At 39.0% G+C, this 24,323-nt stretch overlaps 1 protein-coding gene across 4 annotated transcripts in view; it reads left to right on the top strand.

Annotated features, from left to right (window-relative positions):
- CKAP5 (cytoskeleton associated protein 5) overlaps positions 1-24,323 on the top strand; it is an 81,915-nt gene that overhangs the window by 40,473 nt on the left and 17,119 nt on the right. For all 4 annotated transcript variants that reach the window (XM_051966471.1, XM_051966470.1, XM_051966472.1 and 1 more), the window contains exons 14-26: positions 1,494-1,611; positions 1,835-1,941; positions 3,458-3,550; positions 6,070-6,255; positions 6,861-6,955; positions 7,390-7,447; positions 7,542-7,667; positions 9,717-9,856; positions 11,028-11,202; positions 11,722-11,835; positions 14,832-14,960; positions 19,123-19,317; positions 19,631-19,766. In XM_051966471.1, coding sequence (XP_051822431.1) covers positions 1,494-1,611; positions 1,835-1,941; positions 3,458-3,550; positions 6,070-6,255; positions 6,861-6,955; positions 7,390-7,447; positions 7,542-7,667; positions 9,717-9,856; positions 11,028-11,202; positions 11,722-11,835; positions 14,832-14,960; positions 19,123-19,317; positions 19,631-19,766 — 1,672 coding nt within the window. The remainder of the gene's footprint in view (positions 1-1,493; positions 1,612-1,834; positions 1,942-3,457; positions 3,551-6,069; positions 6,256-6,860; positions 6,956-7,389; positions 7,448-7,541; positions 7,668-9,716; positions 9,857-11,027; positions 11,203-11,721; positions 11,836-14,831; positions 14,961-19,122; positions 19,318-19,630; positions 19,767-24,323) is intronic.

The raw sequence follows: 24,323 nt of genomic DNA, 5'->3' as shown, positions 1-24,323 counted from the left end.
AAAGCTTCTAAGCTCTGTTCAGCAACCTGTGAATAGCTCCCAGGGTTGGGGTATTGTGAAGCTGAGGACAGGAGGCTAAGAAATCCAAAAGGTGAGGATAGCAAGATACTTAGAATGGCAAACTTGAGTATCCGGATTGGGAACAGAGAAAAGTGGAACCAGAGCAGAGATTATGCCCTGAGAAAATACAAAGGTAGAAGGGATGGGATGTAGGTTTCCTTGGGTAGAACACAGTCACTGAAATTTGGATGGATAGAAGGTTTGGAGGAAGTAGATTTTGTAGGATTAGAAGTGACTGAGGGATGGAAACCTACAGAGACCATTGAACATATTGTCTTAGAATTCCCTGGGGTATACAAATATTAGACAGCTTCCCAAAGTCACTCATATTGCAGTCAGTGTCAGAAGTGTCCTTGACACTGAGACATGCTTTCTCTGTGGTCACATTCACATTAGGGAACCTAACCCACTGAAGTATGAGCAGTATCTGGCACCCTTCAGACCTAAGCAATATTGGTCCTACCTTCAGCAAGCTCCTTGCCAGAGTGAATTTGACTCATCAAAGCATGTCACCATTTTAATCAGTCTTGAAATGGTCTTTCCAAAATAAGACCCACTTGTAGATGTTTTACCTTTCTATAGATGTCAGTCTTATATCTTGAGTCAATTTTGATTATTCTCTTTTCCTTGACTCCATATCTCCAGTGAGAAATCAAATCCTGAATTTTCTCTTCTTGTCTAAGCTATTGTAGTCCTATTTCACAGGAACTCATCTAAGTCTGTTCCTTCTCCAATCCATCTTCTTAATAGATGGCCATAACCATATCCTTTCTTTCTCAAAAATTTCAAGTGATATCTTATCACTTACCAAAGTATTGTGTTCGCTATTAAAGATGCTTCACTATCCATTCCCCAGTCTCATCCTACTCTCTTACCCCCAGTATCCGTGTCTTTGTCTTTTTCCTAAGCCCAGGTCTGAAGCATCTTCTAGGAAGTTTTCTTTGATACCTTCCTCTCATTCTTAGATGAAACTGTTCTTCTCAGATTTTTTCCTAGCATTTTATGAGGACTTCTCCTTTATATAATTATTTCATGTTGCTATTCTTTATATAGCTATTTCATGTTATTCATGTTGCTATTCTATGTTTGTATACTCGTTTTTTCCACCTCTGGTATCAGATTTTTCTTTGTAAGCAAAGACCTAAATTTAGTATCCTATCCGTAGCTTGTAACTAATTAGTGTTGGCTTGAATTAAATGTCTGTTTTCCACAAGTGGACTGTAGGCAGATAGGGAATTCTAACTTTTCTGAGTTTTTAGTATTTTGACTTAATGGTAATATCTGCGTTTGGAGATTCATCAACATGGAGTGAATACATTTATCTAAAGTAGGAAAATGTGACCAGTGAGTGATTATTGAACTGTGAGTCTAAATTTCAACTTTTACGAACCTTCTGAAAGTTTTTCCTTGTTTTTTTTTTTTTTCCTCCTCAGGCTAGTGGGCCACCTAAGAAGGGAAAACCAGCTGTATCTGGAGCTTCTGGGGGTTCTGGATCTAAGAACAAGAAAGGCCCAGATGTCAAAGAGATAGTGGAACCTGAGCTTTCGGTAGGTAGTACCCTTTAGAGAATTGAGACTTCAGAATGGAGCCTGGAATCCTTCTTCTCTTGGTTCAGGAAGCCTGCATCTTTTGGCTTATTGGGAATGGGTCGGTGATGGCAATCCAACAGCATCCCAGTCCACTAAAGCCTGTGTGACCGCTCTCTTATTTAATGGCCTTGCCTCTGGCTGCCTTTGGTACCTTGTAATCCTATTGGGTTTGGTCTTTCAGGTAGAAGTATGTGAGGAGAAAGCTTCAGTGGTCCTTCCACCTACCTGCCTCCAGCTCCTTGACAGCAGTAATTGGAAGGAACGGCTAGCCTGCATGGAGGAATTCCAGAAGGTGAGTAACAAGAAGTAATTGTGAAAGAGACAGCCTTGCCGGAGAGGCAGGACGGACCTGCCAGGTTCGGCTTTACCACCAGTCAGCGACTCACTACTGCCACCTTCTGCTTCTGGGGGTTAGAGATACCCAGTGCACTTTGGCCTCCTGCCCTTGTGGGTAGTGCCTTTTTGTAAAAATCAACTTCTGCCTTAAATTGTTTGTATTGATTGGAGCATGATATTCCTCCAGACCCTTCCCTTCCAAAAGCTTTCTTTCATCTAAAGATGCTTCTTCATTCAAGTGAAGTGGAACAAACTTCCTCTTCTTTATACAATTTTTATTGAGTCCATTCATTTCCTAATCTGTCACCCAGAGAATCATCCCTCCTAACTTTTTTTTCAAAAAGAAAAAAAAAGTAATTCAGCAAAAATGACCATCATATATTGGCTGTTTGTGACTATGAGCATAATCTTGGTTCTCCATATCTGCAGTGAAGAAGTGACAGATTCTTCTGAGGGCCCCACTTGGTCATTCTAATTCTACAACTAGACATGGGGGTTGGGAGCTTAGGTGTATTTGTGGTTCTTTTTCACTTACATTGTTGTAATCACTGTGTATTTTATTTTCCTTGTTCTGCTGCTTCACTCTATTTTCCTGCTTTTCTGAATTCATTTTCATTGTTTCTTAATGACACGATGATATTGTTCTATATTCACATACCACAGTTTGGGTAGCCATTCTCTGGTTCTTTGCTACCGTACAAAGTGTTGCTATGAACCTTATGGCATATGTGGAGCTTTTTTTTTTTTCTGTTTTTGACATATATTTATGATTTTATATATTTGCAAGGTGATTTCTGGGTCACAGGCTGTGGACATTTCTGCCACTTTTTAATGGTAAGTGGCTTTTCAGGATGGTTAGGTCAGTTCACCGCTCCACCAACCAGCTAGGATGCCTGACTTCTTGTGCCCTGCCAGCATCTCCTATGCTCGTGTTGGCTGATTTGCTGGGTGTAAAGGAGGACATCAGGGTTGTTTTGATTAACATTTTGGTTGTAATTACAGGTTTGGGCACTCTTTCCTAGGATTGTTGATTTTTAATTCTTTTGAGAACTGTTTAAATAAACATTCCCTCCCTGTTCCTATTTGCCTTTTTTGTGTCATTCTGATTTATTGAAAGAGCAGAAAATTTTTGAAGAGATTCTAAAAGAATTGGTTTTCTCATATTAAAGAAGAGACATAGTTTAGCTAGTTTTATTATTTATCATGTTTGGTAACTACCAAATCTTAATTTAAAATATGAGGTGGGAAGAAACTAGAATTTAGGAGTCTTAGGAAAATGACACTCATTTTCTGGGCCTCAGTTTGCTTATCTGCAAAATAGAATGTCAGCCTTTCCTATTTCATAAGGTTTGTATAATCATCACAAGATTGCCTGGGATTGTGCCTTGTAGAAAGCATTTTAAAGTTGAAAAATATAACTTCTCATGACTAATTGCCAGCTTCTGAATCTTGGTTTTGTTTTAACTTTTAAGGCTGTTGAGCTAATGGACCGAACTGAAATGCCATGTCAGGCATTGGTGAGGATGCTGGCTAAGAAGCCAGGATGGAAAGAAACCAACTTTCAGGTATCTTGAATTTTCCTTTTTTTAATGGAGAACAGTATGTTTTCATTGATTTGCTTGCCTGTTGCTGAAGTAAAGGAAAGAGGCACTTCTTCCTTCCAGTTTTTCCCTTGTCATGCATTCATCTCAGACTACTTTCTATCCCTCAGCAGTGTTTCATCTTCACTTTAAAATGTAGAGTAGGAATGGGTGTTTTGTTGATTCCCACTCAGGAAATAGATTTTGTTATATAGAGTTTGATCTGCTGACTTTGGGCAAATATAAATTTTTCCTTTTAGAAAATACTAACTTGGAGAGTTATATAACCTGGAGAAGTCTATAATTTTCATCTATAATGAATTACATGAGAATCAGGAAATAAGTTTCTTTACTTTGTTAAAGTAAACCAATGAGAGAAATTTGAGTAGCATCCAATTTGTATTATAAATGTTTATTTATAAGTCTCTTATTAGGGAATTGAAACATATTTTCCCATAGAAAATCTTATGATTGCTGAGCAGATACCATAATAAAAAATCATTTAACCCATAATGTAGCAAAAATGCAGTACTAGCAGTGCTAAGGTTGCCTCCTCTCTACGTCTTAGGTGCAGGAAGCCTTGTTATCCAGCCATCCTCCCTACAAACCCACACATTCTTGTACTTTGCTCCACCTCCTTCTGCCTCTTTCCCAGGCCTCCAGATTCTAAGTGCCATTATGCTTCCTCCAACTCCCCTGTGCAGTTCTCTCCCTGTTGGGAGCCATAGTCTCTAAGCTGTTTGGCAAAGCCCAGCATTGAGATCAAATGTGCACAACACTCATGCAGGAACAACATTTCCTTCTATGATTCTCATTAGTGGACTACTATTTCCTACATTATTTATAATTGGCTTGATTACAGCACTAAACATTATCTAAAAAAATCTGGTGACAAGGGGAATTTGGGCAAGTTAACTAGAAGTGATTCCACATAACATATTCTGTCCTAATAAAACTAATCTCACACTGAGACAAATGATAAAGAAGAGAACACCACGGAAACATTGTCACTATTGGAGAGAATCCAAAGGTCCAAGAAATAATGGTGTTTACCACCTTAGACTCAGAAAAGAGCAGTATATCTAGGAACCAAAAGATGGTTAAAGTATAACTAGGAATTGCCCTAAATGCCTATTATGTATATGGTTTCAAGTCAGAGGAATCAATCCATAGAATTGACAAAGAAGACATAAGTAAATTAACAAAATTCACTGACATTTAACTTTGCATAACATTTACCTTTCATTATTGGCTTCGCATAATGTAATCAATAATTAACACTTAACCATAAAAAACTTACTCAAATATTAAATGTCAAATGTAGTAACATATAAAGGTCAATAAGTCAGACACATATCTGAAGTATATGATATAGTATAAAAATAAAGCCTGAAGAAGCCTGAGAGAAGTGGGAGCATCACTTCCCTCAGTTCTTTACTCAAACTACCCCATGACTCCTGTCTTCCTTTGACACCAAACCTATTCCTCCTGCTCGGCCTCCTGGGTCCCCTGCAGAGGCTGCACCCCTGCACCTCCCAATCCTGCTCCTTGCTCTGTCCTCTGAAAAGGTGGCCTTGCCTGCCCTGCCCAAATTCTTATTCCTTCACATCTGTCAGTATTAACTTGGGGTGAGGAAGACAATCAGAGTGATTCAAATGGGAACTCATTCACTGGGAAGTGAGTTCATTAGCCTTCTCAGAGGGAGCTGCATTTTTATGCTTATTAACTTAAGTGAGACTCTAATGATCAGAGTGACCAGTAGTATAAATAAACTTTTAAAATGTAGCTAGTATGAGGAAAGATTTTCTGATGAAGGGAATATCATCTAGTTTGTTTCCAGGTCAGCTTAACAAATTGTCTTCTTTTTGATTTCTTGGCTTTTCTTCCCTTCAAGGTCCTCCTCCTATAAGAAGGCTTTTCTGATCCCCCCCTATTTACGAGCTAGTGCTCTCTTTAGCCCCTGCATTTAATTTATATTTACTTGTCTGTGTGTGTATTGTGTATACTGCTGCTTTCCCCACCCCAAATCCCTCCAATCCAAATAAACTCCTTGGTTTTTAAACTCAAGGACTGTTTAACATTTATCTTTATGTCCCCATCTTCTCATAAAATCTGAAATCAGTATCAAAAAGTTCCCTACTTTTTCCTAGTAGCTTTCATTATAATCAAGGGATGATCCTGGTAGGAGGGAGGAGTGGGGCCAAATAGCACAGCCATTCAGTGTTTAGGGAGTGCCTGTACTGCCAAGTCTAAATAAAGTACTCAAAGAAGGCACGTTTTAATTTAGAGACTATGTGGGTTGTAATATTACAAGTTGATATTCTGAGGTGCTTTGGTGCTTTTTTCTCTTTAGTCTCCAATAGGGTTGCCATCACTAAGACCCCTCTCACTGGTAAAAGTCAGTGCCCCTGATTTGGCTTTGGTTTCATCCCTTCCAAGTTGACATGTCCAGGTCCAAGATCTTTTGACTCAGCTTTGCCTCCATGGTGTTTCTCTCTCTTCAGGTGATGCAAATGAAGCTTCACATTGTTGCTTTGATTGCTCAGAAGGGAAACTTTTCCAAAACTTCAGCTCAGGTTGTCCTGGATGGTCTTGTAGATAAAATTGGAGATGTGAAATGTGGCAATAATGCAAAGGAAGCTCTGACAGCAATTGCGGAAGCATGTCTTCTTCCCTGGACAGCTGAACAGGTCTGTGACACTAGTTTCTCTCTGTTTCTTTCATCATTTTCACTGATGCAGCTCCAGGCTCTTTCCCTTCTCTGGCAAAAACCCTCTATCAGTGCTGTAGATTCTATTGACCTCAAAAGGCCATCCGGGGTTACGTGGCATAGTCTGTGACCTTCCTGAGAAAGTTCCTCAGGGAGGCACTGATACAGTCACCAAGAATGCATAGGCAAATGGGAGTGTTTTATCTGCTCTCCGGAATTCTGTCTAGGCTATGCATGACGCAAGGATAATAAGCTGGGATTTGGATGCAAAGATGCAAAACTTCAGTGTTGGTTATCTTGCTAGCTGTCTCCCTGGGTACCTGAGGCTCAGTCACCTTCTGGGCAGTTGAGGAAGTTGAGCTAAATGATTGCCATCATTCTCTCAAGCTCTGACTCTCTGGTTCCTTTTGATTCCAGTGAGGAAGAAAAGGGTACTGGGGATTTAGTAGTAATTTTTTGAGATATGGGAGTAGGAATCTGTTGCATGTAACTCCTTTTATGCTTTATCAGTAACTGAAATATAGTCTATATACTATATACTATATAGTGGAGAAAAAAATAGAGATTAGTGTTTTTCTCTTTCAGGTCATGTCCATGGCTTTCTCACAGAAAAATCCCAAAAATCAGTCAGAAACATTGAATTGGCTATCCAATGCAATAAAGGAATTTGGTTTTTCTGGGTAAGTCTAAGAAGATAAATAAACTGGAAGATAATGAGTTTTGTCTCTATCTTAATATTACTGCCTATGCTTGAATATTTATATGTAGCAGTCCTGCTCACTATAACAAAACTAACTTCTTTGAATTCAAAAAGCCCATCCTCACAGCTCGCCCTTGAATTTGAGTATGAACTTCCAGAAACTATGTCCTGACGTTGCAGTAACCCTATTATTTCACTGTGTCTTCTCCTTCTGCTAGTGGGGTGGTGTTAAATGTTCACAGAAAGTCTTAACATTTACTCTCTTCTCCCCCTCCCCCCATGAGAGTCTCTCTTGTCTCTGTGTTGCAAAGAGTGTTACCACTCTTTATAACTGTCATGGTATAATAGATGATGATCTTCTATTCCCCCAAAATCTTATGGGCGATCTTGAATGTTCACTATTCTTTTTTCTAGGTTGAATGTCAAAGCTTTCATCAGCAATGTGAAAACAGCTCTCGCTGCTACAAATCCAGTGAGTATCTAATAGAAAATGTCAGTAGGCCACCAAGTAGGGGCTCTTGGTGTCTCTTCTGCACTAAATATGTCCTTTCTGCCTTGCCTTGCAGGCTGTGAGGACGTCTGCCATCACCCTACTTGGGGTAATGTACCTGTATGTGGGCCCTCCTTTGCGAATGTTCTTTGAGGATGAGAAAACAGCCCTCCTCTCTCAGATAGATGCAGAGTTTGAAAAGGTAAGAATTCTATAAGCTGTATGTTTCTCCAACTGATGGGCTTAGAAATATTATTTCAAATGGGGAAAGATGTATAAAAGAATTGCACGTGTTGAACCTATATATTGGATTAGTAGCTGTCTAAGGGAGGGGGTAGGGGAAGGAAGGGAGAAAAATTTGAAACAGGGTTTTGCAAGGGTGAATGTTGAAAACTTTACATGTATTTTGAAAATAAAAGGCTATTTAAAAAAAAAAAGAAATGTTACTTGAAATGGTTTTAGGTTACTAACTTTAACAGTACTGCGTCTTAATTAAAGTTGCTTGATATTAGTCAGAGTCTATCTATTTCTTTCATCATTTTCACTAATGAAGCACCAAGTCCTTTCCTTTCTCTGGCTTTTTCAGTGCTGCAAATTTTTTTGACCTCAAAAAAAGAATGGCATTACTCATGTGGGATTATTTGGCTTAGTCTGTGACCTTCCTCAGGGAATCACTGATACAGCCAGAAAGAATTGAAAAATGAGACAACTGCAGAATATAAGGACCATGTCAGATGGCAATGGAATAGCAATATGCTTTCCGAAATAGTCTACCAGTTCCCTTTTTTCAGGGAGATTAAAATTTCTGTGTGTCTATTGAAGTTTGACACGTGTACTGATTCCTTCCTTTCTGCAGTTTTCTGCCTTAACTTAGTCCATCTCTTCTTGAAGATAAACCCATCTGCCCACAAAAGGGCTCATTCCATCTTGCCAGGAGATTGGCGCTTCAATCATGCTCACTCTCGCTGGTCTTTAGTTCTTGCCTGCCTCCTGATTGGTCCCTCTAGTCTTCAAACACAGCCTAATTTGATCATCTGTTTCTGCAAGTTGCTACCCTGTAGTTCCCCCCTTTTTATGGTTCTAGTCACCAAGAAGACTGTCCACAATGGGGGCTTCCACTTCCTTTCCTTTCACTCTCTTGACGTTTTGCAGTTTGTCTTCCAACTTCATCATTTAAATAAAAAGATAATAATGATAAAAATGGTAATAATTATAAGACCAGCCAGCATTCTTATATAGTATCTGCTGTGGACCAGACTCTTAAGCACTTTTATAATTATTATTTCATTCGACCTTCACAACTCCAGGAGGTGGGTACTGTTATCCTTATTTTACAGCTGAGCAAACTGAGGCAAACAGGTTAAGTGATTTGTTCAGTGTCATACAACTACTACGTGGCCAAGGCTGAATTTGACTCAAAGCTTTCTGATTTCTAGCCAAGTCTCTATCTCCTGCATTACTGAGTCTTATAGAATAAAATCAGAATTTGGGATCATTTCTTACTCTTTTACTTTACAAAAGAGTGAGTTGCTTAAAAAAAGAGGACAAGAATCTCAGCATCCTGATTTCCCATCTCACACATTCTGTTTATGTCAATCACACTACTAAGCAGTAGGGATGCAGAGAGAGGCAGGACCCTGCCTTAAACTTTAAAGAGGCCCACAAGCTAATGAGAGAAACAGCCTGTCACCAACTGTGTACAGAGGAATTGGTGATTATCTGGGAAAGGCAGATTGCAGAAAATAAAGTGTAGAAGAGGGGAGCTGTCAGGGACATGCTAAGTTTAATGGCCTAGTAAACCATTGGAAATATAAGATGAGTGGTCCAGAGAAAGATTAGGGCTGGACAAACTGATCTGAGACTCACCTATACACAATCCATAGGAGCAACTGAGAGGGAGGAGAGAGCCTGGGACAGCTTTAGGGCCCGCTCCTTCGCCTCTTCTCTCTCTTCCCCCACCGCACCCCCCTGTGTTTATGGGGCTTAGAGAGGTCCTAGGAAAGAGAAAGAGAACAAAGTAGCCCAGGGGAAAGAGCACTGCATCTCAAGTCAGGAAGACTTGCATTCAGGTCTGACCTTAGACACATGCTGGTTGTGCAGTCCTGGGCATGTTACTCACTGTGCTTCAGTGTCCTCTTCTGTAAAACGAGGGGAAATTCCATCCATCTGCAGGATTGTTAGGAGCATCCGGTGACATGATACCTGTTAAGCCAGAAGAGGTGATAACTATTGTTATTTAATCATTTTGCAGATGCAGGGACAAACCCCTCCTGCCCCAACAAGAGGAACTTCTAAAAACGTTGGGGGCGGTACAGATGAAGGAGAAGATGGCGATGAGCCTGATGAAGGTGGCAGTGATGTTGTAGATCTCTTGCCAAGGGTAGAAATCAGGTATGTTCTGATATAAGAAATAAAGGTTTATTTGATCAGAAATGCTACCAGACTAGCTACTGGGCAGATCCCATTGTTGACTGTCACTGCTTCAATGCCTCCTACTTCCTCCAAACACTTTAAAAAATATGGCCAAACAGTTGATCTCCTTTTCCCCAGAGGAAAAAGTAGGGCTCAGGCAGCTTGGACTTCCCATGAGGGACCCAGGTATATGCCATGGCATTAATGCCTCCCAGTTAAGCAGAACAGGGCCTTCTCAGATGTCTCCTTTGTGAACTTCTTTATCTGACACCCTTTTGTATGTAAGCAATTGATCTCCTCTGTCCTCCTGTATCACAGCAGAAGTATTACCTGGTATTCTGTTGTCCTCCTGGAATCATGGCAATGGTATTACTGTTGTGTCCAAGCTTGCCTGCTGCTCCCAGGGGCCCAGGAGCTGATGGAGTTTATGGAGGGCCCTGAATGACAGCATCTGATTGCAGGGAGTTTCTATTAGTCCTCTTAAAGCCTAAAGGTTAGGCAAGGAGGACACAGTCATCCTGGAGCTCCTAGACTTCTCTATAAAGAACAACGGAACAGGAGAAACTGCCTGCAAGCATGGAGGTCCCCTGGCAGTTCTTCAGCTGAAAGATGCAATGAATGGCTGGGTATCTCTGGCCAGCTCTTTAGCCTCACCTGAGCTAATCTAGAGTTGCTGGAATCTGGCATCCAAGGAAGAGAAGGGCAGAGACTTCCAAAATAAGGAGGGGCACTCCATGGAAGGATTCAGGAGTAGAAAGCAGAAGCAAGATGTACCAGAAGATTTTGAGGGAGCTGTACTTCAGTCCAAAGGGTCCCCTGCAGGCACAGGGGAGAAATAGGTGACATCAAATTGGCATCCACTCCCTATAGTGAATTACATCAAAAGATCCCGTTTCTGGTTCAGGAAGGTGTGGCCCCAGGTCAGGATCCAGCAGGAGGAGCCTAAAGGCATTTAGTGATCTAGGGCTGAGCTAGCTGAATTTCTGAGAATCCAAAGATACATTATTTTTTGTACCATAATTTGGATTAACCAATGTCCCCAAGACTGACAGAGAAGTGCTACAGGGCCAGGAACCTCTTTCTAAACTTTGATCATGATATTTCTCTGGTCATCTTACTAAAGGTGTGAATTTTTGCTTCTCTTTCTCAGTGATAAAATCACTATGGAGCTGATAGCTAAGATTGGGGACAAGAACTGGAAAATTCGGAAGGAAGGCTTGGATGAAGTGTCAAGTATCATTAATGAAGCAAAGTTTATACAGCCTAACATTGGTGAACTTCCAGCTGCTTTGAAGGGTCGACTCAATGATTCAAATAAAATCTTGGTATGTCATGCATTCTTCAATTGTGGGTTGTATTTCCATTGCTGCCTTGTTTATATTAATGGTGTATAGTGAAACGCTTAATCCTTAATATTTTACTATTGTGTAGATATCCTTATGCATTAAACACATTTCTGAAAGACTATGTATAAATTAAAATTGTACTCAGTTTAGTTAACTCCTGTTTATTTAAAGAAATCTAGTGATGATGAAACATGACTCCTTCTGTTACTTTAAAATTGAGGTTTGTAACTTAGGGTTTTCCTAAAGAAGAACCCACTTGGCTGTTGAGGTAAATTAGGATTTGCAGTGACCATTAAAGTGCTAACCCTAACCCTGATTCTTAAAGTCAGCATAAAGCTATAAATCAGCTGAGATGAGTCACTGCCCAAAGAAGGAAACCGTCCATTCTAATGATTGCGTATAAGAAGACATGTTACTGCCTTAGTTATTGAAGGGCTTTGAGCATGGTTCACTCAAGTGTTTGGATTTGATGTAAGTGAACGTGTTATTTCTGTCCAGGTGCAGCAAACATTGAGCATCCTGCAACAGTTGGCAGTAGCGATGGGCCCAAACGTCAAGCAGCATGTGAAGAACTTAGGCATCCCAATCATCACAGTTCTTGGAGACAGTAAGGTAAACTCATGCTTCCCCAGCAATAACTGCCAATATTTTTAGCCCAGTAGTTTTCTTTTTCAGAATTTATGCCAATTTGTGAACATTGTTAAAGAAAAAGAATTCTTGCCTCTAAGACACTTTTGAAATTAAATTTTGAGAAAATTTAAGAAGCTCTGTGCTATAGCCCTTCAGCTCCATAGTGAAATTGTAGTTCCCTTGGTTTTGCTCTCACCAGTAAGAGTTGCTCTTCCTTTTGTGTGAACTCTGAGATAACTTTATTTTATTACAATCTTTTGTCATACTATCTTTTTCTGTACCTTTTAACTCCCTAACCCTCTTCTTCAAATTCACTGTAATCTCCATTCCTACCATCCTTCTGTTCTTTGGCCATCACCAACCCCTTTCTTGTTGTCTTCTCCTTTCTTCTTATCTGTTCCAAACATTTCTCTTCAGTCTCCCATAGCGCACGCGTACACACACACAAATTAGATTGTTTGCCAAGAGCTTTTGCTTTCTTCTCTTCCTTTCTCTTGTTTCACTCCGACTTTTACCTTGCCTTCACTTCTTTTACTTGAGTCTTAAGTGAAGAAATAATCTATTGATCCTATCCTTCCTAATTTTGCAAAATAAATTCTCTAGTTATCCTCCATACTGTCTTTTAACTTCAATCTCTTCCTATCTATGGAGTCCTTCCTCACTGCCTACAAACACGCCCATGTCTCCCCATCTTCAGACAGTCCTTATTTGACCTTCCCATCCTAACTGGCTCTTGTCCTGTATCGCTTCTCCTTTTTTTGGCTAAATTCCTTGAGAAGTCTGTCTTCATCTGATGTTGTTTCTTCCTCTCCACACACACACTGCTAAACTTTCAGCATACGGCCTGACTTCTAACCTCATCATCAACTGGAAATGGCCTCTCTCTATTTACCAAATCATCTCTTAGTTGCCAGACACATTGGCTTTTTTTCAGTCCAGACACTCCTTCCCTCTTTACTGTTTCTGAATACTCCCTCCTTTCTGACATTTCATGGCATTGCTCTCCCGGTGTGAACATTCGGTCTCCTTTGTTTCTTCTTTATCCCCTGCGATCCCTTCATCATGGTTGTCCCCCAAGGTACTGTCCTGGGTTCAAGATCTTATCCACTCCTGTGACTTTAGCTGCTCTCTCTATGCTTGTTGTCCTTCGTTCTTAGGGAACTGGCTTACAGGAGGACGATACCTTGACTTACCAGTGAATTGAATTTGAGGGAGGCAGAACTTTCCCTTCTTTCTGCGGGTAATTGGCAGATGTATGTATCCAGCCTGGGGTCTCTTCCGACCTCCAGTCCCACATTAACAGCTGCCTCTCGGCAAATTTGAACTAGATATTCTGTAACATTTTGGCCCAATGTGATTTTTCCCTAAAAGCCTTCCTCTTGGCTAGTCTATTTCTATTGGAGGGGCCACCATCCTCCAGATGACCCAGGCTCAAAACCTCAGTGTCACCGGGGGCTCTTTTCTTCATGCTTGCCTAGTGTAGCTCATTTATTGCCCAATCTTGTCTTTGATTCCTCTTCAGCCTCTCATAGAACTATTTCCCTTCTCTCAACTCACAGCCTCTCATCACCTCTTGTCTGTAGTATTGTGATAACCTCCTTTGCTCACACTTCCCTAATCTAGTCTGTCCTTCCTTCCATTGCCAAGGTGCCCCTGTCATGCTCCAGCTTGGTGGGCTTCAGTACCTCCTCCTTTCCTCTAGGATCCCACAGAATTCTCTGTTTGGCATTTAGAGCCTCTCCATTTGTATTCTGTGATCCATCTACACTGCCAACTTGCTTATAGTTCCTCAAAATAATACAACCCTATTTTCGTGCCTTTGCGCTGGCCGGTTGTCTCCAGGCCTGCAAGTTCTTTTTTCTCTTCCCTCTTTCTCTTGGCTTTCTTGGCTTCTTTCAAGATTCATCCCAAGTCCACCTTTGTGGGTCTTATCTTCCCCTACTCTTGATTCTTAATTGGGTCAGTAATTATTAAGTAACTCCTCTCCTCTGCAGACTTTGTGCAAGGACAAGCAGAGGGGGAAATAATCCTTTCTCCATTCCCTTCTTTTTGCTTCATGTATATTATATATGTTGTTGGTGATTTATGTGCTATCTCCCCTATGAGAATGTAATCTTTTCAAAGGCAGAAATTGTTGTTACCTTTCTTTGGTGCTTGGTACACAGTAAGTATTAATAAATGCTGACTGACTGACCCTCTAACTTGCTACAGATTTACTCTGTGGGATTGGACTGCTTAATGTTTTCCACTTCCATTGAATAGCAGAAGCCAAGTGCTACCCTGGAGTAGTACCTCCCCTTTGGGATCTGTAAATTTGGTGGAGAGGGAAAGCTGTTACATAGATAGCTAGTCAAAAAGAAGTGGTGGCCATGTAATTTAGTATCTCACTGTCTAATGTGGAACTACATGAAGTTCTTTGCAGTTGGTCACTAAAGAGTCAAGAAACAGATTTTCTGAAAATGTAATCCCCTAATGAGGTCAGGCTGAAAATGATATAATAGGGTTACCTTTACTTTCCTTTACATCTGTAGTTTCTACATTTGGAAAGGTGTGATTCCCCTACAAAGTTTTGTTTTGCTTAAATAGTTTTCTTCATGATAAGGAGAGTTTCTGTTGGTAGTGTTAGAGTGAGCGTATTATTAGGAAGTAACAGCAAAAATCTCTAAAATTTTTCAAAGCAGGTGAGACTCTGCCTAACCTCTGATTACCTATGATTCTTTGAACAATGTGGTTTCCTTCAAGACTGTTCCAAGTGCTAGCTCCTTTTGTTTCCTATTGATAACCTGTTGATCAATATTTTCTTCAACCTCACATTTTGTATCATTTCACTTGTTTCTATGTTGTGTCCTCCAGGAAAAGAAAAGCCCCAATTATAGAGATTCTGATTTTTATTTGTCTTTGTAAGAGAATAGATTCTTCATTCCCTCCTCCCATTGGTCCTGTGGATTGTGAATCTTTGTGAATTTTTGTTTCTGCAGAACAACGTTCGAGCTGCTGCTCTAGCAACTGTGAATGCCTGGGCAGAACAGACCGGCATGAAGGAATGGCTAGAGGGAGAGGATCTCTCTGAGGAGCTCAAAAAGGAAAATCCTTTTTTAAGGCAGGAGGTTTGTACTATAACCAAGATATTCCTGTGTTCTTAGCCAGCCTTTGTTTTAGAGAGAGGAGGTGTGGACCTGCCCCGAGAGACATATTTTAGTGTTCACTTAATAAGAAAAGGAAGATTGCTGTACCTGGATATATGTAAAGTTTCTAGAGGAGTGGTCCTCTGTAGTGATTGGTTTGTTTTTTTAAATGCTGAAGACATCAGTAATTTATTGTATGTTTAGTCAAAACATATTCAAAATGGAAACTTAAAGAATACTTTTCCACCAGAAAGAATTGACTTGTTTCTACAAGCAAATAGTACTTAACTATGTGGTGATTTTTGATGTTAGGACCTTACCTATCATGCTTCTGTATCTGAGAAGTGTAGCTTTAAATTGTAGTGCAAAGATGAATTCTTTGTCATGGGTAAAGATAAATTCTCACAAGCTAATAAGTTGCCATCATCCTTGTTACCTTTTGGCTGCTAACTATGTAAATACTTAGGATACTTTAAAGCTGTTTATTGAAAAGTAAAGAAGTGGGGAAAGGCCCACCTGTCTTTTTTAGAAATTGCTTTAACCTATGCCAACTGATAAGATATTTTTATTAATGTGTAATGTTACAACTTTGTATTTAATTTTATGTAAATATGACACTTTCTTTAGTTTATGAGCAATAAGCACATAGTCATTCCCCTCTTTACATCAAGAAGTATGGTTTGAATATGCTATTCAAAAGATCCAGACCTGTATACAATGAAGAAGAGAAACAATGTAGGACTAAAAGGCAAGCATCAAATGATATTAGACAAAATGGACATTAAATTACTGGTTTTGAAATGGAAGTCATTTTTAGAGGCAGCTTTTATATGGTCAGATAATGGACTGTGGTGTTAAAGTAAATACTTATTAGAAGGGATAATGATACAGATGGGTACTGCATGCAGTTGCAGCGGCTCTGTCTAGATCATTTTAAACAAGATATGTACTCCAAAAAATGGAAAGTGAACAGAAACTAAGCTGTTGATTATTAGTATTTTATCACATTTAGCCATTGCGAAACAGTTAATATAAGAGATGTCAAAAAAGCATAAAAATCACCTCACAAAGTAGACATTTTGTTTCCTTATCAAATGGGAAGAGAAGACCCCAGCTTAGCATCCATGTTCTAGGACAGAATGTTACATTAACGAACTTATCATTGCCTTTCATATGTAGAACTAAATGGTAAGAGGAAAAAGTAAGCCAACAGAAAACTTGGCACAGCAAGCTAGATCATTTCCCCTGGTATTTGCTGATGAAACTGAAAGAAAAACAACAGACAGGAAGCAGATCCATTTGGCCAGAATTTTTATATGGTTCTATTTTCATTGATGGCAATTACAAAAGCACTCAGTTTTGAGCGTATCACTTAGTACTTCATTATACTATACTCACAAAATCTATCAACGAGCATTTATTACATACCCACCATGTGTCAGGCACTGGGCTGGGTGTTGAAGGTAAAAAAATAATAATAATAATTAGATTATCTTGTCTTTCAAGCTTACATCCAGCTAAGAGGGATCATACCTAAGTAGGTATTGGGGTAGAAGAGAGTAATAACAGCTGGGCAAATCTAGAAAGGCATTATGTCTGAGTTGCAAAGGAGATAAGGGATTTTATGAGGTGGAGGTGAAAAACAAGAACATTCTAGGGATGGAAGCTGGCCAGCACAATGTCATGAAGGTAGCAGATGGAGTGCCCTGCATGAAGAACAGCGGTGCACATGACAAAGTTTGGAAGGACTGTCTCTGTGTCAAATAAATACAGAGTAAATTAGTCTTGGAGGGGGTTTCTCTCCCACTTCTTACTTTTCCCCATGGTATCAGTTTTTCTAGAAGGCATAAATTATTCCTATGGCTTAGTAATCACATAATCTACACATTTGACTTATATAAAATACTTTCCATAATTTTTCAGTAACTCTTTTTTCAAAATCATTTAAAAACAAACATAGAATGTTTTCAGAGTAATTAACTTGACATTTGTTGAATTTATACTAAGAGATTAATCATGAAACATTAGTTTCCAAGGAATTAAAAATTATTTTCACATAGAGGGAAATGAAAAAGTGCATGGTAGGTGTGAGTAGGCTGCAACATATAACAGATAAAAGATCTTGGAAGAAGAACTGGAGTAAATACAGTCAGGAAAATGTATGAGTGAAACAGATGGTCTGGTCATATGGTGAGAATAAAGGATAGTTCATGGACAGCCCGAGTGAACGTTCCACTGATGTATCCTCAAAATGTCAGGAGAAATCAGAGAAGGTGCCAAGTGCTTGGGTGGATTTCCATGGTAAACTTGTGGAGTATTGTGGACAAGTGTTGCCTGGAAGAATGGATAAGTTACAGCTTGTATCCTTAGAAGAAACTCCAAATCTTTGCTCAGACAAATCCATTTTAGCATGCTAGCTTATGTCACTAAAATATTAAGGTCATCTCTGTGGTATTTAAGGTTTACCATGAAAAACTAGTATTGATCCCGTCATACTCTTTTCCCTTCATTTCCCAGAGGAGAGAGATCTTTTCCTAATGGAGTCTGAGACCACAAAGTGAAGTACAGTTAGACAAACAAATGAATGTTTAAATTATCTCAAGCAAAGGAAGATTGCACAAGAATATAAAATTTTGCCCAAAAAAGGAGGCCTAGAAGACATAGCAACTGCCAGTCTATTTCCTGCTTTTTTTCTTTTAGCCAAATGAGAAGGCAAGCCTAGGGGACATCCTTGATGAAAAAAATAGAAGGGATCATTGGATCATAGTTCTCAACTTAAAAGGAACCTTAACAGTTCTCTTACTTCAATCTGCTCCCCTTACACATAGGAAACTGAGGCTTAAGTTAAGTGACTTGCAAAAAATCAAGCAGAGGATAAAACCAGAATTTGAACCTAAATGACCTTAGCTCCAAACTCCTTTACACCATGATCTGAACCAGGTGACCATGGTTTTAGTGTTGCACAAATTTCCAAGCATTCCTACATCATGTAACATCCTAATTTTTCAATCATTTGTATTATTATAAACATAGTCTTGAAGGTTCTTGTCAAACAATACATCTCCCACAAGTTACCTGACTGTCATCTTCTATAGTTGACATAATTTTCTTCTGTGACCTCAGTACTGACATCAAACAAAATGTAAGCAAAAATAGGATTTCCGAGCATAGAGGTGGTTTCTTTTGCCTTCTTATAACCCTTAGCAAATAGTTTGGTATCTAGTAGCTACTTTTCTTGTTTGTGTTTGTGTAAAATATCCTAGACAAAAAAAAGGATTCCATATTGGTCCTCAAGCTCATTAGTACATAAGATTGCACTGAGCATGACAAGCTTTGAAACACTCTAGTGAGAGGCTTTAATCAGTTTCTCTTGGATGTCTATGGATTTTGATCACTGTCTATGTAAGAAAAACAGTGAAAATGGTATATTACTCAGATTGCCACAGGAAAACAAAAGGAATCATCATTCTTTTGTGCACGCCATGGATGGGGAATGCAAGTAAACAGCAACCCGAGCCAGCAGATTGGAAGAGCTCGGGTTGGATCTCATTTAAAGGATTGTGTAGTTCTGTGATTTGGAGCTACAGTGCATGGAATTGGATTTTTTAAAGCCACAAAGCAAAAGAAAAAGCTTTGGTAGTTGATGTGTCTGTATTGCACTCTAAGATTTGTCCTCATGTGCTCATGATTTTGCCACATCAGTACAGCTGCTGTCCCCAATAGACAGATGAGGAACATGGCAGGCACCTGACCACTGGTAGTAGCAGGCTTCAAACCCAAGTTTTTCACCTTTTTTTTCTGCAGCATGTCATTGATGACAAGTTGCATGCAAGAATATAGCATATAAGATATTCTCAATTACATGTCTGTCATTCTTGCTAAATCTGCATGCTACTCCCTTTTTTACCATGAATGACAAGTGCTGGTGGGACCTTTATTACAGAAATAATTCAGCAAGAATTGAGTAGGATGAGAAAGTGTGATGGAGCTTCAGTGAACACTGGAATATACACAAGGAAAATCAGTTTATTACATGCAAAAATTGGTTCATTGTCAGGAATTTGTCAAGCCTCGTCAGGAACCATAAACCACTGGAATTGTCTCTTCGGGTGCCCTGCTGATTTTTTTTTTCTTTTTTTGACAGCTTCTGGGTTGGCTGGCTGAAAAGCTTCCTGCTCTCCGCTCTACTCCCACAGACCTCATCCTGTGTGTCCCTCATTTGTATTCATGCTTGGAGGATCGGAATGGAGACGTAAGGAAGAAGGCCCAAGATGCCTTGCCATTCTTCATGATGCATCTGGGCTACGAGAAGATGGCCAAGGCTACTGGGAAACTCAAGGTAAATCTTTAGGAAAGTTTAGAGGGTGAGAAGTACTATTCTCTTATTTCTTCTGAGACGAGGCTTAAACTACTTGTGTGAGGAGAAACCGCCTCTTTGGTAGTATAATAGCTTTCCAAAAAAAATCTTTCTGGATTTCAGCTTCTCCCAGAAACTTTTGTTCTTAAAGATTGCATTTGTTTGTCCTTGCTGGGTACTGCTCCAGAACTGGGAGCTCAGCAGTTGAAGTCATTTGGTTGAGAACATGTCTGCTAACAAGTGTATAAGACATATCGTGAATGGTGACTTTGGTTTATGGGCTCTCTCTCCCTAGCCAACTTCCAAGGACCAGGTCCTGGCCATGCTAGAGAAAGCCAAAGCCAACATGCCAGCCAAGCCCGCTGCGCCCGTGAAGGCCTCCTCCAAACCTGCAGGAGGGGCAGGTCCGGCCAAATTCCAGCCTGTGTCAGGTAAATGTCTCCTAATGATTAGACGGGCAGGAAGGGCCATGGCCCCAGAGGCTGGCTCCTTTATATGCACAGTCCCTGGGATCCGCCCCTCCTCTCCTTTCAGCCACTGCCTTGCTTAGCTGAGGCCCGCTTATCTTTGCCCAAGGATCCCTCCCCACCCCCTTTGCCTCAGGTCTCTCCTTAGGGCTCCAAAAAACACCTGGCCTTCTGGTCCCACCCATGAGAGGTGGCCCATTCCTCTTTATGGATTGTAAGGGGCTTTAGTTTCTTTTCAGGCTGTTCCACACCTCTCCCTCCCTGGTCTGGTCACCTTGGCTGCCTTGCTGGGCACTCATCACCTCCAATGATGGGCTGCTCTCCCACCTCCCTGATGTCGCCAACTGTGACTCAAGCCCATCTTCTGGTGGCTCCCTCTCCTGTCCCATTATCTTGTGTTGGTTTTGCATCAGTTTTGTCCATGAATTGTCTCTCCTATTAGAATGTAAACTTCTTAAGAACAGAGATGCTTCAGTTTTGTCTCTGTCCTACTTGGCCACATTCTTCAGATAAAAGCACAGTGCCCAGCTTGAACTACTGTATGTCATATAGCCACAGACAGTAGCGATTCATTATATTTTCAAGCCTACATCCACCAGTCACCTGCACCCCAACCCCCTGTAAATTGACAGAGAGACTTAGAACTGGAGGAGACCTTTGGGACTATTTTGTCCAGATCTGCCCGTTTTACATCAGAAAGAGAGAAACTGGGGCCTAGATTGGTTTGGCAGTGACTTGTTCCATTCCATACATCTTAGCCACCTATGCCCAAGTCTTTTTAGGTCTTTCTGCGCTGTCTCTGAATACGGGTCATCTTGACCATTTGTCCACGTGAGTTTCCTTCTTTTACTCACTTTAGAACAACAGGGTATACAGCCTAGCTTAGTAAGTGGACTTAAGGACTTTGAATTCTGGGCTGCAAAAACATGGCTCTAACCAGAAGCTGTTACTGCTACAATTGCAGTCTTATTGGGATTGAGCTAAACATCAGAATATCCCTGGGCACAGTTAACTTAAAATAGCACTATTTTTGTTGCAGTTGTTTTTACATGAACAAGTTATTTCTACATATTAAAATCTTTAAGGCACTGACAAAACAGTTCTTAGAGACAAAAATAAAAACTCCTTACCCACATGGAGAGTCCATTTTATGGATGGAAAGAACAGATATTCACACAAGTGAAGATAAAATAAAAAGAGAATGATTGTTGTTGTGAAGAAGGTACCATCTCTATTTTTTGTCTGTAGAACCAAGGAGTTGTCGTGATCAGGGAAGCTATAAAAAACCTGCTATTAACCATTGGTTTAGAATAAGAAGTTTTCTTATCATGTTGGTATAATGAAGCTGCTATTTTTCTCTTCAGCAAAGTAATATTTCTAGTTTATACCTTTTTTTAAAATGAGACTTCCTGTAAGGTAGCAGTGTAGGAAGACTACATGGGAGCCAGGTCTACCTAGATCTCAGCAAGATATAAATGTTCTTTCTCTCCCACCCTTCTAGCACTCCTTCCCGCCCTCCATCTTCCCTCCCCCCCCCCCCCAAAAAAAAAAAAAATGACCTGACTTTCTATCTATGAAATGCTGTTCTGCTGCCCAGGAGTCCTACAGCTTGGAACTTGGGCTGCCATCTCAAGCCCCTCCTGCAGGGCTTCTTGTGGATTTCTATTGTCTGCTTTCAATCTCCACAATTGTTTAGAATTTCCTCCAGCTCATCTCCTTCCCAGACACTGGCCTAGATCAGGCTTGCTCAGGCCTATGCCTAAGTCTCCCGTCTCCCACTTTCCCCATTTTCCAACCAGGTTGTTTTTTTTTTAAGATTATTTTACTAATTTATGCTCTTAACTTTTTAGAAAAATGAAAGAAAATTGAATTGATAAGTAAAACCAGGATCTAGTTCTTTGAAAACACCAGTAAAATTGACAAACTATTAGCAAATTTAATCAAAAAAAAAAAAAAAAAAAAAAAAAGGAGAGAGAACGCAATTACAAATGGAAAAGGTGAGATTGTAGTGATCACAAAAAGAAAGTAAAAATATCATAAGCAGGGAACATTAGACACAACTACATTTTAAAAATAATAGATGATAATTTCTTAGAGTAAAAAAGTTATTTACAAAACCAAAAATTACCTAAATTTAGATAGTAAAAAGTTACTGATAATCAAGCAGGAATAAAACAGACTACCAGTTAATCTTCTACTCTGCCTTCCATTCCACCACCCTGTACATACACATACATGTACAAGCCTTGTACATACCATGCATCAGATATTCACTGATACATTTTTTCAGACATTTCAAAAACAAGGTACAGTTTATTCATAAGTTCAATAAACGATAGAACACTAGCCAGTACTTTTCCTAAAGAAAATGAACTTGTTGTTCTTAATAGATGACAGATAACTCTTTAAAAAGTTATATATGCTGATTTTTAAATGATTGTGGATTGAAAATTATGAAATAAAATTTTATATTAAAAAAGCTTTATTCATAGCAAAATGGCTTCAAAAGTTAGATGATACATAATAGTTTTAGTTTCACATACAGTCCTCTTTTCCATTCTACTTTATATATAAAAATGCTCGTTTTATTTTGTCTTTAAGTTCAGAATAAGGGGGGGAAATATGAAAAGAAAGAAAAATGATCATTCATGACTAAGAGAAGACTAGGAGAATCACAACCTAGTAGTGTTTTTCAAAAAACACTAAAAGGAATAGAAATAGAGGGTTTTTCCACACAACAAAATATATCTGAAGACAAGAGCCCACATAATGTGCAATAAAGAGGTATTAGAAATAGTTTAACTAAAAAATCAAAACAAGCATGTGGACTTTCCCTGGCATTGAACAGTGACCATGAGGTGGATTTGAGAGTTAAGATTCTGGCCCATTTGAAGCCCAGGTCTGTTGCTTACAATGTGACCTTGAATAAGGTACTTAAACCCTTCTGACCTTTAATTTCTTCCATTATAAAATAAAAGTATTAAAATTTTATTTTTTCCTTCTCTAAATTTGTGAATCTTTGACCACTTCTCTCTGATACCATGTTGGAAATTGCAGCAAGTCTAATGACAGGAAAAGGAAATCAGATTATTTGAAATTGAAGAGGTCAAAATTAATTTTCTTCTTGTTCTAAATCTGGAATCTTTATAGTTAATTTGATAATTAATCCATCTTTCTCAAAAAATTAGTTAGCAAGATCACAACATGTAAGACTAACCCACAAATTATTTCTTTTTTGTAGTACTAAAAATCAAGATTACATAAAAAAGAACCCCATTTGCAAAAAAAAAAAAAAAAACAAAATCAAATACGGTTATTAATCTTTCTTGATATAGCTATAACTTGTAAGAGAATAACAGGAAAACTGTATTGACTAAAATAAAGCCTAAATAACTTGAGTGATATTCAGAGTCCATGATTAGGACTAATCAATATAATAAAAATGAAAAGAATTAGTAGACAAATAATTTCTTTATACAATGGGAAAATCTGATAAAAATTATATGAGAAAAGTGGCAAGAACATTAAGGATTATATTAAGGAAGAGCTTATACTTAAAAAATAGAGTGTAGTTATCAAATCTATCTGATTCTAGACCAAAACTAGTGTCAGTGGGATCTAGATCTGATACTGCCAGTGGAAATACATACAAATTATGAATGGTGGATAAGTGTATGGGAAATTAAAACTAGAGAAAAGGTTTGATATGTGACAGATGTGTTACAAGAAAGAATAGGCTATTTGACCAAAATGGGATTTAGACTTGTATATCACACTATATGGTCTACTTGAGTGACAGCTTTGAACATGATCTATTACATCTCTCAGTGAATTCCAGCAGACTGATGGGATTTACCCCTTCAAAAAAAAAATGGAAAGAAAGAAAATATAACAATATGCTTATTTCAGTTATAGGGAAGGTATTATTTTTGGAGGGGAGAATTCCAAGATAGATTCCTGATTACACTAAAATAATTTCTGTTCATTGAAATTGTATTGAAATGTTCATTGAAATGTACCATCAAAGTTACGTGTTGCTGGCAAATATGACAGATTAAAAAAAGGCAGATATACAGAATATGAAACTATTAAGAAATTATAAAGACTAATGAACAATAGTCAAAAGATAGGAACGTTTTGCAGAAGATTTATAGATCATTTGGAAAAAATTCAACCTTCCAAATGATCAAAGAGACAGACTTTAAACTGCCACCTCCCACCATTCAAATTGACAAAAACAATAAAAAGCAGTGAAACTCAGTGCTCAGAGTCAAAAAGAAACAATTTTGCATGTTTGCGGCTGACAGGATTACAACTTGGTATGATAGTTTGGAAAACAAACTGGCTGTTACAAAAGTAATTTTATTCTTTGATTCAAAGATTCAATTGTTGGTAATGGACCTTGAGACTTAGCAGAAGGGAAGAAAAATAAAACTATGCATGCTAAGATTTTAAGAGAAGCATTATAATTAAAGTCAAAAGGTATAAGGAATATAAAGAAGTTCAGGAAAGATGTTTATG

The sequence above is a fragment of the Antechinus flavipes genome, chromosome 6, assembly GCF_016432865.1.
Source record: "Antechinus flavipes isolate AdamAnt ecotype Samford, QLD, Australia chromosome 6, AdamAnt_v2, whole genome shotgun sequence".
In the NCBI taxonomy this organism is placed as follows: domain Eukaryota; kingdom Metazoa; phylum Chordata; class Mammalia; order Dasyuromorphia; family Dasyuridae; genus Antechinus; species Antechinus flavipes.
This window is presented reverse-complemented; position numbering and strand designations above follow the sequence as displayed.